Below are 18,132 nucleotides of genomic sequence, written 5' to 3'. Positions count from 1 at the left end.
CTTAAGAGACAAGCAGCAGATGACTTCTAGTCAAAGTATAAATGCAGTTTGGATTTTACCATAAGCATTTATTAAGTATACAAGTAACTGTAGTCATTTTATCTATCATGGCTTGTTACAATGGCATTTCTTTTCTTTATGTAATCACTTTTATGTCATGTAAAATAATATTTGAACACAAAGGGATAGTTCAACAAAAAATGAAACTTCTCTTATTTACTCACCCTCGTGCCACCATAGATGTGAATGACTTTCTTTCTTCTGCTGAACACAAACAAAGATTTTTGAAGAATATTTCAGCTCTGTAGGTCCATACAATGCAAGTTAATTGTAGCCAGAACTTTGAAGGTCCAAAAATCACATAAAAACAGAATTAAAGTAATCCATAAGACTCTGTCTTCATAAGTTTTATAATGGGTGTGGGTGAGAAACAAATACATTTTTAAGTCGTTTTTCTTTTTTTTTACTATAAATCACCACTTTCATATTCTGAAAGTGGAGATTTATAGTAAAAGAAAAAAGTTATTGAAATATTGATCTGTTTCTCACCCAAAGTGATTGCACAACTTCAGAAGAAATATATTAAACCACTGGGGTCTTATGGATTCCTTTTATGCTGTCTTTGTGATTTTTGGAGCTTCAAAGTTCTGGTCACCATTCACTTCCATTGTGTGGACCTACAGAGCTGAAATATTCTTTTAAAAAAAACTTTGTTTGTGTTCAGCTGAAGAAAGTCATTCAAATCTGTGATGGCATGGGGGTGAGTAAATTATGTGAGAATTTTCATTTTTAGGTGAACTATCCCTTTAAAGAATCCTCTGCAGTCAGAAAAATTGTTTTGTACGTGTTTTTTGTTTTTCTTTTTGACCTTGTGTAATCTAAAATTTAATAAATAACAAAACAAATGCAATATCAAGACTGTGCTGATTTTACAATACAAAACAGTGAATTGGTTGTACCCCTCATGCTTGACACTAGATGGCAGTACATACAAAGTTACTGAAAAGAGCTACTGTAGGACACCGCCTTGCTCTGTAATGCCCTTTACTGAGTAGCTCTGATCTTGGTTCAGTTTTATTAAACTGTTCAGTAGTTATAATAGCAACTTTACGAAAATCAAACCTAAAGCAAATTTGAAACATGATTCTCTGTCGTAGCTACAATTATTTGATAGCTAACTACTTAAAATATGTTGACTAATTTCTGATTTGATGAGCCTTGTTTGATGTGACCGCAAGTGGTTACTATGTGTATGTTGCTTGACAACTGTTAACTCCATCCATTCAGGATAGTGAACTATATTTGGCAGGAAAAGTATGTTACGTGTAAAATATATTATAAACCTAACTGTTTATTGAACCGGGACATCTCTTCCCAGCTGAAAAAAGAAAGCCAAGTCTATGCCTTAGATGGTTGAGTGGTGGGAGCTGGTTTAAGCCGGCCACCCAAACTGGCCAGCTTAAAGGGATAGTTTTTTTATTTTTTTCAAAGATAAAAATTGTCTCATCATTTACTCACCATCATGCCATCTCAGAGATGTATGACTTTCTTCCTTCCGATGACCACAAAGATTTTTATAGGAATATTTCAGCTCTGTAGGTCCATTCAATGCATGTGAATTGTGACCAGAACTTTGAAGGTCCAAAATGCACATAAATGCAGCATAAAAGGAATACAAATGACTCCATATCTTCAAAAGCAATATCATAAGTGTGGGTAAGAAACAGATCAATATTCAAGTCCTTTTTTACTATCAGTTTCTACTTTCATTTTCACTTCATCATTCTAATTCTTTTGTTTTACATGATTCACATTCTTCGTGCATATCACCACCTTCTGGGCAGGGAGGAGAATTTATAATAAAAAATTGATCTGTTTCTCACCATCACATATCAAATAGCTTCTGAAAATATGGATTTAACCAGTGGAGACTTTTATGCAACCTTATTGTGCTATTTTGACATTTACAAGCATTGTATGGACCTATAGAGCTGAGATATTTTTCATTTGTGTTCAGCAGAAGAAAGAAAATCATACACATCTGGGATGGCATGATGATAATTTTCATTTTTGGGTGAACTATCACTTTAAATGTGCCCAAAACCAGTCATCTGAGCCGCTGGATGACCAGCCAACCCATTTAGGGTTATCATTGTGCTGTTGCTGCCATTTTGTAAATGCAATACTTTCTTGCTTTCTGATGCACAGTTTAAGGTAAAATTACATACAATAGAACACCATGTAAAAGACTGAAGAATATCTATGCAGAGAAAAATGAATAGCATTTCCAGAGCTCTCCAAACTGAACATTTATTGAGTGATTCAGGACCTCATGTCCTCCTTTCCATTATGTTGACCTACTGATCATCATCTTTGAAATTATAAACTAAAAGCAGTAAAAACTCAGTAAAACTCTTTAGAAATATTCCATGCATAGTTTTGTGCTGAATATGGCACTTGTGCCTCTAAATTATAATCAGTGTTCAATATTCTATACAGCATCTTCCATATCCAGAATTGCTGCAGAGTCTATACGTTCCATTTCAACCTAACACAGTTACGACTCAACAAACCATTTCTACCGGAAAATATGTAGAGGGGACATGCCAGAGCAACTGCAGACTTTTCTGTTCTGCCATTTTGTTTGAAGAAATTTGTGTGCCTAGGATAGCTGTGTATCTCTGGCAGTGATGGTGCTTTAGGAAATGATGTAAGCAAAAACCTCCCCATGGGGTTGCAATGAAGAAAGTCCAGCTGAGGAGTTGCAGTGGGTTGTTAGGTGAATATGTGCTTTCTTCAGAATGTCCTGCAATGAGAAAACACCTTTCACATTTATGAGAGTCCTGCAAAAACTGTGTTGTCCACTCATATGCTATGAGTGAAGGTGCTGTGATGAGAGTAAAGGACCAATCATCGTCATGATCATCCATCATCATTATCATCAACACAGTAACCACCACACTGACACTAAGTGACTAGGCACTTACATTCGAAGTTGAATTTACAATAGCAATATTTAAAACAGGCAAGCAAGACAAAAAAAACAACAACAACAAAAAAAAAAACAGGACTTACTGAAAGTGTTGATTTGGAAAAGTACATAATGAGAATTTTCAGTGGATAATTGTATGTTTGGTCAAACATTTGCAATTAAGCTGTTCAGGAAACACACTGACTAGCATTAGCAAGGCCAAGGTTGTGGGTTCGAATCCAAGGCAACACATACTGATCAACTGTATAGCTTCAATGCACAGAAAGTCACTTTGGATATAAGCATCTTCCAAATGCAATAAATGTATATCTCTGGCACCCAGTGTATTCCATTGGTGCAATCTTTGTGCAAAGGAATATCCTGTGCACTATATGAATCATCCTGAAATACTGACACACTTTATTGTCCTGGTTGAAAATCTGTGAGCATGCATCTACTACTTTAATTTCTCAATTAAGTCTAAAAGCCATCTCTCCTCGTTGCTCACATCTCTGTTAGAAGTATTACATCATGTGCTAATAGTTGAATACAACATGGCCTGTAGACACAGAATAAATTATTCTCCATCAACAGGGTACAGTCTCCAAAATGGCAGGAAATTATTGAAATATTAAAATAACACAGAGCTGTGTGGAAACCCCTCCAACATTCACACTTCATATTCAACCACCATTTCACAAAAAGAATGTGACGAGAGAGTATGAAATGTTCTGTGCAAACCTTAACCGAGGGAAAACCCACACTGCAAGCCCTTTATCATTTTCTCTTTTGAAAACTCCTTTGGAATGCTCTGAAGATTTGAGACACATCCTCTCTTCTTCCAATACTTCCCGTTGACATGTCCTTGACATTGGCTACTGCATCCCTAAACATGACACATCATGTTTTCAAAACTGATAATGAAAGGGCTGAGTTGGTGTCCTGTCTTTGCCCCTGTCTGGGTATAGATATCAAATAAACTTAAGTTGCTCTAGATGGTACTAAGAAATCTGATATTCATGTATGCAGTCATTCTGGTACTGATTTAATAAACACAGACAACACTGTCGCAGTTTGTACATTTTTTTGGACTTATTGCATGCTGCCATCTAGGGTCGGTAGCTGTGCAACATTTGGATGGGTTTTGGAGAGAGGCTGGTCCATACATGTGGCCCATAGCCACAATGCTTCCACCCCAACAAACTGCAGTTTCTTTGGAGGGAACCAGACTTCTTAAAAGCCAGGAATCGTCAGGAGGACTGCATGAGGCCCGTCAGTCGTTTACTTGTCAGAGACTTGCCCTGAAACATAGACAATATTTATGTTTTCTTTTAAGTTTTAGAATATCCTTCATATACATTCCACTGGATCAGCTTTATTTCAAGATTAACATTTAATTGATTCACAAAAATATGGCTATGAAAGTGTATTGGTATTATTTTCAAGATTTTAAGTTACAATTTTTATAAATGTATAAGAGATTAAGTGCTTTTTACTATATAGATTCACTATTTCTAACACCATTTTAATCACTTCAATCATTTTAATAATCTTTTTGCCTGAACTATGATTTGTGACTTGCTTCTCCTTTTCCTTAAAAAAAAGCAAAAATCAAGGTTACAGTGAGGCACTTACAATGGAAGTGAATGGGGCCAATTTTTAGAAGGTTTAAAGGCAGAAATGTAAAGCTTATAAATTTATAAAAGTACTTACATTAATTCTTCTGTTAAAACTCATGTATTATTTGAGCTGTAAAGTTGTTAAACAGTCATTTTAGGATTTTAGAGTTTGACATTACATCGTCGTGGCAACAAAGTTGTAAAATTGGCTTTAACTTTACACAGAAAAGGTTAGTATGTGATTTTATCACACTAAAGTCATGTTAACACGCATATTGTTTATGTCTTGTGGCTAAACGTTTGAAATAGTGAGTATTTTAATGTTTACGGATTGGCCCCATTCACTTCCATTGTCAAGTCAAAATTATTTTTATGGTAATCAATATTATGCCACAAATGCTGTTGATTGAGCTTAACTTTTATTCAAAATGTAACATTTCTTTAACTTTAAAATGTATAGAGAACTGATGCCAAATTATAGTAAATCTAATCAGTTTCTGTCCAGTGGAATTAGGAGGAATAAATACAACTGTTTGAGCAATGAAAATAAAATTGGAAGCAGAATTCTTTGAACCCTTTACATGGTTCTCAGTAATGTCCCATTATCTTCTGGTCATATCTTCATGCCTTTAAAGAACCACAACCCCTTATTTTGAAAGAATGTTATAAAGGTGTGTCAAAGTAGATTTTTAGAAAATAGGGGCCACTTACCACACTGCGAGTGAATTTCTCCAGGGAGGTGCGGCGGCCTTGGTCAGTCTCAAGCTGTGAGGCCGCAGTTAATTGAAGAGCACAGTGCACGACATCAGGTTAACAAATGTTTGTTAGAAGAGAAAGATAGAGGTGCAACACAAAAACATTTATAGTACAAATTATTGTTAATCTAGAATAACAGCAATGGAGTCAAGGCACAAACTATGGAGATTAAATGGTGCTCTCATGTAGCCATTAAAATAGAGTTGGCAAAGTTTATTAAGTATTTGTTAGCACCATTTAAGTACAGAATTCTCGATAGAATGCATAGAATGTTCAAATCAGTGCAAATTCAACACGCATTTGAAAATAAAGTTGCCCACTGGTTGAGGATAAAGGATAATTATGGGGGCAGTGGTGGCTCAGCGGTTGAGGCTCAGGGTTACTGACCAGAAGGTTGAGGATTCAAGCCCCAGCACCACCAAGATGCCACTGTTGGGTCCTTGAGCAAGGCCCTTAACCCTATCTGCTCTAGGGGCGCCATATCATGGCTGACCCTGCACACTAACCCCAGCTTAGCTGGGATATGTGAAAATGAATACATTTCACTGTATATATGCAAAAAACTGTGTGTATAATGTGTAACCAAAATAAAGGATTCTACTCTATTCTTCTATTCTATAATGTCGGACAAAGACTCAGCAAGGCACCCTTCCCCTCAGGGCTTCGTAACCCCCTCACTCTGCTATGTGAGATTTGCGATTAAGACTAACCCTCTTTTTGGCCAACAGGAGGTCCTGGTAAGCATTGGAGCGCAAGAAACGAGGGTAGCTGTCACTCTTCATCAGCTTGTAGATGTGGTCCTGGAAGAGAAAAACATTGGAGGCTGACATTGAGTCTGCAGCTCAGGTTAAGGCTGATGGCAAAAGGAAAGTATCTCATTGCAAAGTAATGAGAAAGAACCAACAGCATGCTAAAAACCTTTTTGTCCTCACCATTCTAACTCTATCCTCCTCCCAATCATTGCATCACATATACAGGCAGGAATAAATGTGTAAGAGAACTTCTCTCTAGGGAAAAGGCTCCACCTGATAATGCATATCTAAAGAGAAAGCAGCAGTAGGTAGGCTTTGTACTGTTTTGGTGATGCAAAGTAATGTTTTACCTAAGGCGATGATGGTGCATTTTTTTTTTCCTTACAGATTTTTAAATTCATACCAAGCATAATACACTTGAAAGACTCCTAGCAAGAGACTTTTGGTATAATCGGTTTCAGAGCAGCAGTTGTCATTCACAGCAACAGTGGGAAGAGATCGTACAATGGTACCTAATAACTGTGTTACAACAGTTTGGATAAGGGTCTAACATATTCTTTAATTACTCTACTTTCATAGTATTTTCTGAAAGCAGTTCAATATAGTTGATGACCGATATTTATGGCATAAAACAGATGTTTTTAACACAAGGGAGCACAAAACGGAAAATTTTTGGCCATATATATATATATATATATATAAACTCACCGGTCACTTTATTAGATACTCCTTTACATCTACATATACAGTGCATCCAGAAAGTATTCACAGTGCTTCACTTTTTCCACATTTTGTTAAGTTACAGCCTTATTCCAAAATGGATTAAATTCATTATTTTCCTCAAAATTCTACAAACAATACCCTATGATGACAATGTGAAAGAAGTTTATTTGAAACATTTATTAATAATAAAAAATGAAAACAAATCACATGTACATAAGTATTCACAGCCTTTGCTCAATACTTTGTTGAAGTACCTTTTGCTCCAATTACAGCCTCAAGTCTTATTGAGTATGATTCTACAAGATTGGCACACCTATTTTTGGGCAGATTCTCCCATTCTTCTTTGCAGGACCTCTCAAGCTCCATCAAGTTGGATGGGGAGCGTCAGTGCACAGCCATTTTCAGATCTCTCCAGAGATGTTCAATCGGGTTCAAGTCTGGGCTCTGGCTGGGCCACTCAAGGACATTCAAAGAGTTGTCCCATAGCCACTCCTTTGTTATCTTGGCTGTGTGCTTCATGTCATTGTCCTGTTGGAAGGTGAACATTCGCTCCAGTCTGAGGTCAAGACCGCTCTGGAGCAGGTTTTCATCAAGGATGTCTCTGTACATTGCTGCATTCATCTTTCCCTCGATCCTGACTAGTCTCCCAGTTCAATCTTTGTTTCATCAGACCAGAGAATTTTGTTTCTCATTATCTGAGAGTCCTTCAGGTGCCGTTTGGCAAACTCCAGGTGGGCTGTCATGTGCCTTTTACTGAGGAGTGGCTTCCGTCTGGCCACTCTACCATACAGGCCTGATTGGTGGAGTGCGGCAGAGATGGTTGTTCTTCTGGAAGGTTCTCCTCTCTCCACAGAGAAATGGAGCTCTGTCATCGGGTTCTTGGTCACCTCCCTGACTAAGGCTCTTCTCCCCCGATCGCTCAGTTTGGCCGGGCGGCCAGCTCTAGGAAGAGTCCTGGTGGTTCCACACTTCCATTTACAGATGATGGAGGCCACTGTGCTCATTGGGACCTTCAATGCTGCAGATATTTTTCTGTACCTTTCCCCAGATCTGTGCCTCGATACAATCCTGTCTCGGAGGTCTACAGACAATTCCTTGGACATCATGGCTTGGTTTGTGCTCTGACATGCACTGTTAACTGTGGGACCTTATATAGACAGGTGTGTGCCTTTCCAACAGTGGGGATTTCTTTAAGACTGCAAGGGAAGCTCAGCTTCCCCTATAATGTCAAAAAAATAATGGTCAAATATGTACTATTGTGTAAACAATTTATTGACTAAAAATGCGTTAGAACACGTTCATCTCGAAGACGAGTTCGTTCAGAATCAGCTACATTACATATAGCAGGTCGGCTGACTCGATTTACTTCTCATACATTCCCGTAGCGTCAGTGCATTTCCCTGTTGAAGCCGAGCGTCCATTGACTTCAATGGGGCTGCTATGAACAGTTTTTTTCAGTGCTCTGAAAATAGACGGTCATTGGATAAATGCTGCGATTATGTCCCGCCCACGGACGCTCAGCGTCTCTGGGGGTGAATGAGGAGTGGGCTGGCCCGGACTCCGGGCTTCCGCGTGATGATTGGAGGATCTGTCGAAAGACTGCATCTCCTTTTGATTGACAGCGAATCTGTACTATAAGAAGTCACTGAAGCTATTTCGCGCTCAGTCCCATCGCGGATTTCTAAAGTGTAGTCGAAAGACAAACTGCTGCAACCTATTTCTTTATATTTGTTTGGCGAAATTGCTAGTCAATTTGCATAATACATTTCACACAATTATACACCACATTCCTTGTTTCAGTTTTACCAAGTTTAATATATTTTGTTTTAGAGCGTTCGTTCGTTCATTCATACAGTAGGCTAGGCTAGCGTCGTACGGGTGAAACTGCGCACGATGGCAGACGGTGCTAATATTGTCGACCTGATTTTGGCGAAGCCATTTGAAAGTCTTCCTTATGAGGAAAAAATTAGAATTAAACAGCAGGGCAGATCAACACCTAAGACTGATTTAGTGCAAAAAATAGGGTAAATAAGTTTATAATGTAGGCCGAAAATGAGCTTCCCCTCTTTGAAAGACCAGCAGCCGCCACTGCTTTCCAAATCATGTCAAATCAACTGAATTTACCACGGGTGGACTCCAATCAAGTTGTAGAAACATCTAAAGGATGATCAGTGGAAACAGGATGCACCTGAGCTCAATTTTGAGTGTCATGGCAAAGGCTGTGAATACTTATGTACATGTGATTTTTTTTTTTTTCGTTTTTCATTTTTAAATACATTTGCAAAGATTTCAAACAAACTTCTTTCATGTTGTCATTATGGGGTATTGTTTGTAGAACTTTGAAGAAAATAATGAATTTAATCAATTTTGGAATAAGGCTGTAACATAACAAAATGTGGAAAAAGTGAAGCGCTGTGAATACTTTCCGGATGCACTGTACATGCGATTATCTAATCACATGTGGCAGCAGTGCAATGTAGGCTATAAAATTATGCAGATATGGGCCAGGACCTTCAGTTAATGTTCACATCAACCATCAGAATGGGGAAAAATGTGATCTCAGTGGATTAGACCATGGCATGATTGTTGTTTGAGTATTTCTGTAACTGATTTATTGGGATTTTTATGCTCAGCAGTTTTTAGAGTGTAAAGAGAATTGTGTTTTTGGCTACAAAAACTCTGCCAGTACAGTAAGACAAAATACTCATGTTAAAAATACATTCTCTAAAAAAACCTAAATATCTTATGCAGTGTTGTTTCTAAAACAAGATCCAACGTGAATTTTCTTGATAAAAAATATGATCTTGCATAACGTGCATGTAAAACGGCTAGAAATGGCATTTTAGCTTAGTGTAAAGCAGACAATTTACAAAAGGTTTATTTCTATTTCTTCTACTCCAAACTTACTTCTCTGTCTGCTCGTATGAATGTAACACATCATAAAAAAGCTGTTCAAATGCACTTTGGATTGCATAATTTATGCATGGTGTAAGCTGATTGGTTCTCTGACTTGTTATCAGGTAGCAAATCATCTTGCGTCTCTCTCCTTGTATTTTATTTAAATGGCTCTGTTTTGTAATTAAGATGGTTTCTCTGCAGTGTTCTGCAAGGATTTGTTCTCTGATCCCCACCTCCACCACAGATTCCACCTGCCTAAATCTGCTACACAAGGATTGTTTATGTCAATTTGTGCAACAGTATGTAACACATACTCAATGCAGCATGACTTGCATTTTGTCTAATTGTGCAGCAGCACACAAGTGTGTCCACATGCTAACTCAGTATGCACTGTATGTGTTTTTCTAGCAACAGCAGCGTAGCAGATCTAGTCTGCCAAGACCAATTATCCTATCAATATGTCATACCCACATTCACATGCTACATCTCTCAGAGTCTGAAATGTATATAATTGAAGCAGACAAACATAATGAAAACTCTCTTAAACAGACTCATGAGGACAAAAAAAACATATGATCTGTCAGCATTATTGTACATCAATCCCTCACTGAATGGCCCAAAGTCTTCGAGTTCCTTTTTCATCATTTCTACAAATGAAAAAGATATGGGTAAGGGCTCAACTTGTCCTGTAGAGCTGCTTCACTCTGACCTTAGTCCATCAAAAAGATTCAAGATAAAACCTCATTCATCTGTGGAAATCACTGTTTGACTTTGATTACAAAATGACTATACAAGACAGAAAATAATATTTCCAGACACAACTGTTAGATATCTCATGAACTCTCACATAGTCCATTTTTCCATGAAACTGCAGAAAAGGTGTGGACATTCATAAAAGAAACAAAAGCCATCAATTGTTGAGCACAATTTCCTGTGACAGCTTAATACCTGGGCATCTTCAAAGCTATAGCGGCCAGGGTCTTTTAGGTTCTGACTGGTGCGCTCATAGCTATGCGAGTCCAGATTGATGGCATTGGGAGCTCCCTCAGCAAGAAACTCTTCCCAGATCTCCTGAGCCCGAGCTACCACTTCCTGCAGGGGGCGGGACTTCAGATCTTGCACAGCCAACCAGAACCTAAAAAGAGAACAATAACGATGTCAGCTGTCTAGAGAATTGGTCATAGGAGAAAGCTACAAATAAAAATGTGTAGATATAGTTCTGTTATACAGTAAAATATAGTAGTTTTTATACTACTACAAAATCAATGGATAATCACACCTTTAACTGGAACCAAAATGAACTCGAAATCAGAAGCATATAATCATGCAAGAAACATACTGACAAACTGGACTACATGATTCTTACAACTAGAGGTGTAAAGTATTTGAGTCATTGTATTTCATTACTATACTGCCTTACAATGCCAGTATGAAGTAACTATGCCAACACTGAAATTGAGAAAAAGTCTCAATCTGTTATCTCTGAATCTCAGCATAGATGTGCCAAATCCATCTATCACAGGAAACTTCATAGTCATTGATACCAGATTTCCTTTATAGCTCAATTTTGACCAAATTAGAATTGGTCTTTGCCATGCAAAGGCAATATAATTAATTTTGCCTTTGCATGGCAATATACTTAAATGAATATTCCTGGTTCAATGCAAGTTAAATGAGCAATATGTAACATTGACATCAAGCATTTAAATGGGTACTGCAGTCCAAATTCCAAATATTGGAGAGCGTTGTCTCCCACTGGCAAGAAACTCCTGCCCTCCTGCCCAGACTTGAAGCTAACGTGGGTTGCCAGGTTGAGGACCAGTGTTAGGTGTAACGCGTTACAAACTGCAATCTAATTACATTTTGTGGCAACGCAGTAATGTAAAGCATTACTTTAAAAATTAAGTAATCTGATTACATTTACATACATGAATAAATGAAAATGATTGGATTACACATTTATTGCTATGACAATTATATTAATTAAATATAATGCATTTTAAGATGTATTACATTCCTATGTTGGTCCTTTTATCTGTGTCAGTTAATGAGCATGCGCTCTAACAAACCACCATGGCATTGAGGACACGTATCGAGGCGATTTCAGATGAGTGAGTGCCGTTACTATGGACGCAGCAGAGTGTAGTTGTTTATTCAAATTGAAAACGAAAGCATTTCAAGATTTCATTCGCTCACAATCAATCTCAGTGAGCTTTGTGTCAGCATAGTCCCAGCCCTGGCTGGAAGAGAGAGGCATGCAAGGCTGGGCCGCTGACAAATCCTCCACAAATCTCCATGCTCTACCCGATCCTTGCATGTCTCCCTCATGTGTCTCTCTGCAGCTGCCACAGGAGGAGAGGGGATCGGCTTCTGGTGTATATGGAAAATAGCGCACCTTCCCATCGGACATATATCACTCACAAGGTGGAAACATTTGCGGAACGGCCTTGTGAAAGAGACTTTGCTAAGCAAACGGCTCTTTTATGTTCTTTAAGTACTGTACACAAATAAACACAGACAATGCAATAGCGTAACAGATGCGAAAGTGATAAAGGACACTCAATTTGTCGGAGCACAAGCAGGGAGGTAGAAATAATCCACTCTCTGTAAAGTTGTGTAAACACACACATGCTGCACATGTACACACATAGACATACTGTACATGCACACATACACATGCATGATGCAACACATAAACAAACCTGTATATTCACACCGAAAAGAAACAACAAGCATTCAAATACACAATGGATTTACTATCAAAGCTGTTTGCAAATGTGTTTTAAGAAATGTTTTCAGTTCATTAGTATTCTTTTTCTGTCTTTCACACAAACACAGTTAAACAAGCATACTGTACACATAGATGCCACACACAGCTATGAAGGTTGTAGATAGCGGACACACACACACACACACACACCTGAAGATACTACTACAACAAATTTGAGATAAGAAAGTTACGTTGAATATTTAGAAATGCAATGGATCTCTTTAGCCAAGTTGCTGTCTTTGTCATATTGCTGTAATTTTGTTAATATTTCAGTCAATATTTAAGTACTAAAAGAGCTATTAGTGTCACATGTTTTTTTTTCACAGGTTTGATTGGTTTTAGAAAGTAACTTCACAGTAAATAGTAATCTGATTAATTTCCCAACAAAGTAATCAGTAAAGCAATTAGATTACAATTTTAGAGAAGTAATCAGTAGAGGGTTACTTTTTTGAAAGTAACTTACCCAACATGATCATGCAACAGGAAAAAGCAAACTGGCAATGAGACTTTCACTGTAAGTTGATCAGCTAAAGTATATGTTTGCAATGTTTATATTGTTTGCAAATTATAAACCAGCTCATGTGGATTTTTTTATAACTGTCAATGCTATCTAGATGTAGTGCTGGCTTCCCTCGCCCGCTAACTTGTTTCAAGTCTGGCAACCTGGGGTGTCGAAATACTATTGGCAGTGGGCAGGATCACACAGGCCAAAACACAAACAGAAATTCCAGCCTGGAACGAACATTTCAAAGTAGAATATACTGGCTGTTGCATTATTTTCGGAGAAGCCAGAATTTCAACTTAGCATGTTTCCTAAACCTCTGATAACATATTATGTTATCAGTTTATGGTTTAGTACAGTAAATATATTACATATTGCTCCTGTAAGCTCAATCAACAGCATTTATTGGCATAATGTTTATTACCACAAAAAGCCAAACTTTTTTAAGAAAAGGAGGAGCATGTCAAAACGAATGTTTTACCACTGGTAATCATTCCTATAAGCATTATTTTAGGGAATTTGCACTTTACTTGAGTAACAGTGACACTGAATCCTGGTCACAATTAAATAAATCTATCCTCTCATTAAAGTCTATCTAAACTAACAAGTCTAAACATGTTCCTGTGAACTTTGCATAACTTTAAAACAGTAATGAAATTTATTTAAATGTAAAACAAACGTCAAATATAATTGCCCTACACTACGGTCATACGTCCTTATGAAAACACCTCTCTTTAATCACAACAATGAGTCTGTGACCTAAAGCAATGCATTTTAATTATGTTAAAACCACTGTTGAAGGAAAACCTGACTCGAGTGAGAACACAGTTAATGAGTAGTCTATTAACAACTATATTGTCAAGTGTAAAACAGTAAAATCAGCTAAGGCTAAGTTTTAATCTATAACAATTATGGGCAACAGGCTTCTGGATATAGGTTTCAGTTTAACATCTGGCTTGTTAAAAAGTTTTAACAAAAAGTTTTAACGTAGCCTACTTTTACTTTGGTAAAATTAAATATAATTCAAAATATGTTTTTGGCCAGATACAGCTTTTAATATGAATAAATTGTTGAAAAAATTCCCATAATTTAACTTGCAATAGATTTTTCAGCACTTTGTTACCGCCATGCATATAACGCTGTTGGTTATGGCATTCCCAACTCCTCAGTAACATACAGTACACTCAGCTAATTATGGGAGTCAACTCATGGAGAACATTTAGCACACTCATAGCTTGCAATGATAGATAGAGGAATATAAGAATACAGATAGAGAGAGATTAAGATAAACAGTTGCCCAATAACTCCCTCTACACTCATTTCACACTTGCTCTGTGTATATATATATATATATATATATATATATACTGTACTGTGCAAAAGTTTAGGGCCCTTGGGAAAAATGTTGCATAGTGAGGATTTCTTTAAAAATAGTGCCATAGTTAGTTTTCAATTTTCACTGAACATCATCAAAAGTCTAGTAAATATAAAAACAAAGCTAAATCAATATTTGGTGTGACCAACTTTGCCTTCAAAGCAGCACCAATTCTCTTAGGTACACCTGAATACAGTTGTTCTTGGTCGTTGGCAGATAGGATGTTCCAGTCTTCTTGGAGAATTCGCCACAGTTCTTCTATCTATTTAGGCTGTCTCAGTTGCTTCTGTCTCTTCATGTAATCCCAAACTGATTTGATGTTCAGAGGGGGTCTCTGTGGGGACCTGCCATCTGTTGCAGGGCTCCCTGTTCTTCTATTCTAATCTTTTCTATTTGCAGAAGGAATGTTTGTCTCAAATGTATATTTCCTATTGGCACACTAAAGCTGAAGATATAAATAACCTCTTAAGACAAATGTTTTTGTAAAAAATGTTATGTGCCTAAGATGTTTGCACAGCAATGTATATCTGCCTTGCCTGTAATATAGAAGTGGTTTAGGCCCTAATGGGCCCAAGGGAGAGTCAGGCAGTCAAGAGGACACATTACTTTCACTCTCCTCACAGACTGGCAAACATCGGTCAGCCCTCACAGAGGCTATTAGATTCTTAGCTGGGGATATGGGGAGATATGAGAGAGAGAAATATGAGAGATGCATGGAGACAAGCACCATTTTATCTCTCGCCCAGCCACTTTACGGATCCAGTGACCTGCATTATCTCTGTTGCTCCCTTCGGGGCCTCGCTGTCCTGGTTGGGCATCTCCTGGGGCTCACTGCTGCCTCATTTGCCCCATAAAGCCTGAGGTTTGCAGTAACTTGTTACAATGCACCAGTGCTCAGACTTTGGAGGTGGTAATGATCATGTACTGTACCATCAGTGTATTATCACCACCACACTCTCACTCTCTCTTTCTCATCAGTGTTATAAGAGCTAAGCTTTGAGCTTGAGGTTTGACCTTTTGTTTGTCCTGTTCTGCTACATTTTGTGCTAGTCATTAACAGCCGAGTGGGAGATTAAGAAAGAGGGAAGAGTAAGAAGAGAAAAATGTCACATAAGTGGAGGTGGAGATCAGGTTTATTCCAGTGTTGAGATTTTTAATTAGGGTGCTTTCACACTTGGCTTGATTGCTAGGACTGAACCCGAGTTTGTTTCCTCCCCCTCCCGCTGCATCCGCTGGTCTCGGTTCACATCATATTATTTGGGTCTGAACCACGGTCCGATTACGTCATCAACGTGTGAACACGCGGCAGATTTTTACCACTGTAACTAGGTAACAACTTGAGATGACATCACTGTGTTAAGTATTAAAATTTGTCTGTTTGGATTTACTACCAAAACTTAACATGCACAGAACGACACACCTGTTCGTCTCCCACAAATGCACTGAATGTGCAATGATGTGAAGAATGTTAGCGTTTGTCTGACGCGAGCATGCGGATGCATTGCAAGCGATGTATATAGAATGTGATCTTCTCTCTGAAGGGGATTTATTTGGACTAAAGAAGATATGAGAAATGCTTTACACCATTATAATTGCAATCGTGAGCCTGCAATGATGCAAATTATACGTAAAAAAAAGGCTCACTTTCGCTTTAGTTTTTGATTTCTATTTTAATTTCTTGTTAATTCTTGTTAGTATTAGTTCAGTGTTTTTAAGTTTTAGACCATGACCACACTATGATTTTGTTACGTTTACACCTCTCATCCACACTGGAATGGCATTTTCCTCTACTAAAAGGGTTTTTAAAATGCTCTCCATTTCCGCATAATTTGGATAATGATGATGTTAGAAAATGGAAAATGGAGTCTTCAAACAAACACAAATGAATGTGGATGCAGCCTTAGATTTAGAGCTGCCAAAGTTATTGGGTTAACTAATTTCATTTAAATATGTTTACTGGTGTTAAATTTCTCTGGACTGTAGTCTAATCTAGTGGCATGATTAATGAAGGCCGGTTATAAAGGCTTCGTATCAAAACCTAAAACTAAATAATAATAATAATTATTATTATTATTATTATTTGTGGTCATTTTTTACATATTTTAGTAAGTTTTGAAGTCTCGAAAATGTATTTTCATTTAGTTGGTTAATGATTTATTTTTATTTTTATTTCAGTTGACAAAATTGTTTAAGTAGTTTTTGTTTTAGATTTTGATAACAATAATTACAATGGTGGAGATAAAAGGAGGACAGAAGAACATGGTAATGATGAGAAGGAATAGGATGAGGAAGGCTCTTGGTCTCACAGGAGGTTCTCAGAGCTGAATTCAGACTCCAAGAATTTAAGGAACTGCTCACGGCCCACAGGATCCTTTAAAGCCTCGTCCAATGAGAAAGCCCACTTCTTTACTCGCTGTTGACTCGGGTCCTTACTGAGACAGATGGAGGGAGATAGAGAGAGAGTATTTTAATTATTTAATTTGCATTGTTATTTGTGATATTTTCTGTCAGAACTACTGCTTTGACAACACGGATGTACCACTATTTGTCAAATTAATAAAACAAAATTAAGCTGAAAAGAAATAGAGAGAGTGAGAACACGAGAACACATCTAATAATAACTTGTACCCCTGCATAACTTCAATCAAACTCTGAGTAATTAACAACATTGTAACAACAAAGTCACCACAGAAATGATAATCATTTTAAAAAGTCTACTTCCTACAAAAGTTAATATAATCAAATAATTTAGCACATTAGTCATCAAGCTTAAACATCAGGAGAACCTCATTTTTTGCTTAATGTTTTGGCAATTTATATTGTCATAAGTAATTTTGCCAAACATAATTTTTCCCAGCTAAGTGAGTACTTGTATTTTACGCCTTGAATAAACTGAAACAGACTACATTTTGTTTCTTATATACACACGCACAAACGCACGCACGCACACACACACAGGAATGTACAAATTTTGCTGTTTTGTAAGGAAATTGGGACTTTAATCCTCCAACGTGGCGTTCAACTGATCACAAAGTATAGTCAGGACAATACTGATGTATAAAACCGCACCATCACTATTTGAAAAAAGTCATTTTTCATCAAATCTAGACAGGCCCCATTTCCAGCAGCCATCACTCCAACACCTTATCCTCGAGTAATCACACTAAATTGCTAATTTGGTTCTAGAAAATCACTTGCCATTATATCAAACACAGCTGAAAGCTATTTGGTTTGATAAATTAAGCTTAACATTGTGTTTGTTTTTGAGTTGCCACATTATGCAACAGACTGCCATGTCTTCAGGTCAATATTTGGTCAAAAATGGCAAAAAAGAAATGGCTTTCTCTAAAAACTCATCAGTCAATCATTGTTTTGAGGAATGAAGGCTATACAATGCTTGAAATTGCCAATAAACTGACGATTTCATACAAAGGTGTATATATATATATATATATATATATATAAAATGTATAGCCAGTTATAATCATTATTATTATTATTAATTTAATATTTTATACTGCAGTACGTTGTTAGGAAAAAGAAAACAATGAACCAAGAATAAATGGATATTTCTTTTAACTTTAACTTAAATGTAACAAAACCATTCAACCATTCTATAAGTACTGTGAATCAATCAGTTGCCTGTTTTCCCAGTAGTCACAAATGTGACCATTAACATCTTTACACGTCCTATAAATATGATTTACATGAGTCAGAGCAATCTTAATAATAAATTTATAAAATACCTTTTAAATATTATATGTAC

At 37.1% G+C, this 18,132-nt stretch overlaps 1 protein-coding gene across 2 annotated transcripts in view; it reads right to left on the bottom strand.

Annotated features, from left to right (window-relative positions):
* Positions 1 to 2,301: 2,301 nt before the first annotated feature.
* The window catches only part of LOC127621953 (regulator of G-protein signaling 6-like), a 109,545-nt gene continuing 93,714 nt past the window's right edge, over positions 2,302 to 18,132 (bottom strand). For both annotated transcript variants that reach the window (XM_052095785.1, XM_052095786.1), the window contains 5 exons: positions 16,673 to 16,798; positions 10,668 to 10,854; positions 6,057 to 6,146; positions 5,302 to 5,355; positions 2,302 to 4,272 (listed from right to left, as the gene is read on the bottom strand). In XM_052095785.1, the coding sequence (XP_051951745.1) occupies positions 4,222 to 4,272; positions 5,302 to 5,355; positions 6,057 to 6,146; positions 10,668 to 10,854; positions 16,673 to 16,798 (508 nt within the window). In that variant the 3' untranslated portion in view covers positions 2,302 to 4,221. The remainder of the gene's footprint in view (positions 4,273 to 5,301; positions 5,356 to 6,056; positions 6,147 to 10,667; positions 10,855 to 16,672; positions 16,799 to 18,132) is intronic.

This window comes from Xyrauchen texanus, chromosome 28, assembly GCF_025860055.1.
Source record: "Xyrauchen texanus isolate HMW12.3.18 chromosome 28, RBS_HiC_50CHRs, whole genome shotgun sequence".
NCBI lineage: Eukaryota > Metazoa > Chordata > Actinopteri > Cypriniformes > Catostomidae > Xyrauchen > Xyrauchen texanus.
The sequence above is the reverse complement of the archived record's forward strand: the minus strand, read 5'-3'. Positions and strand labels throughout refer to the sequence as shown.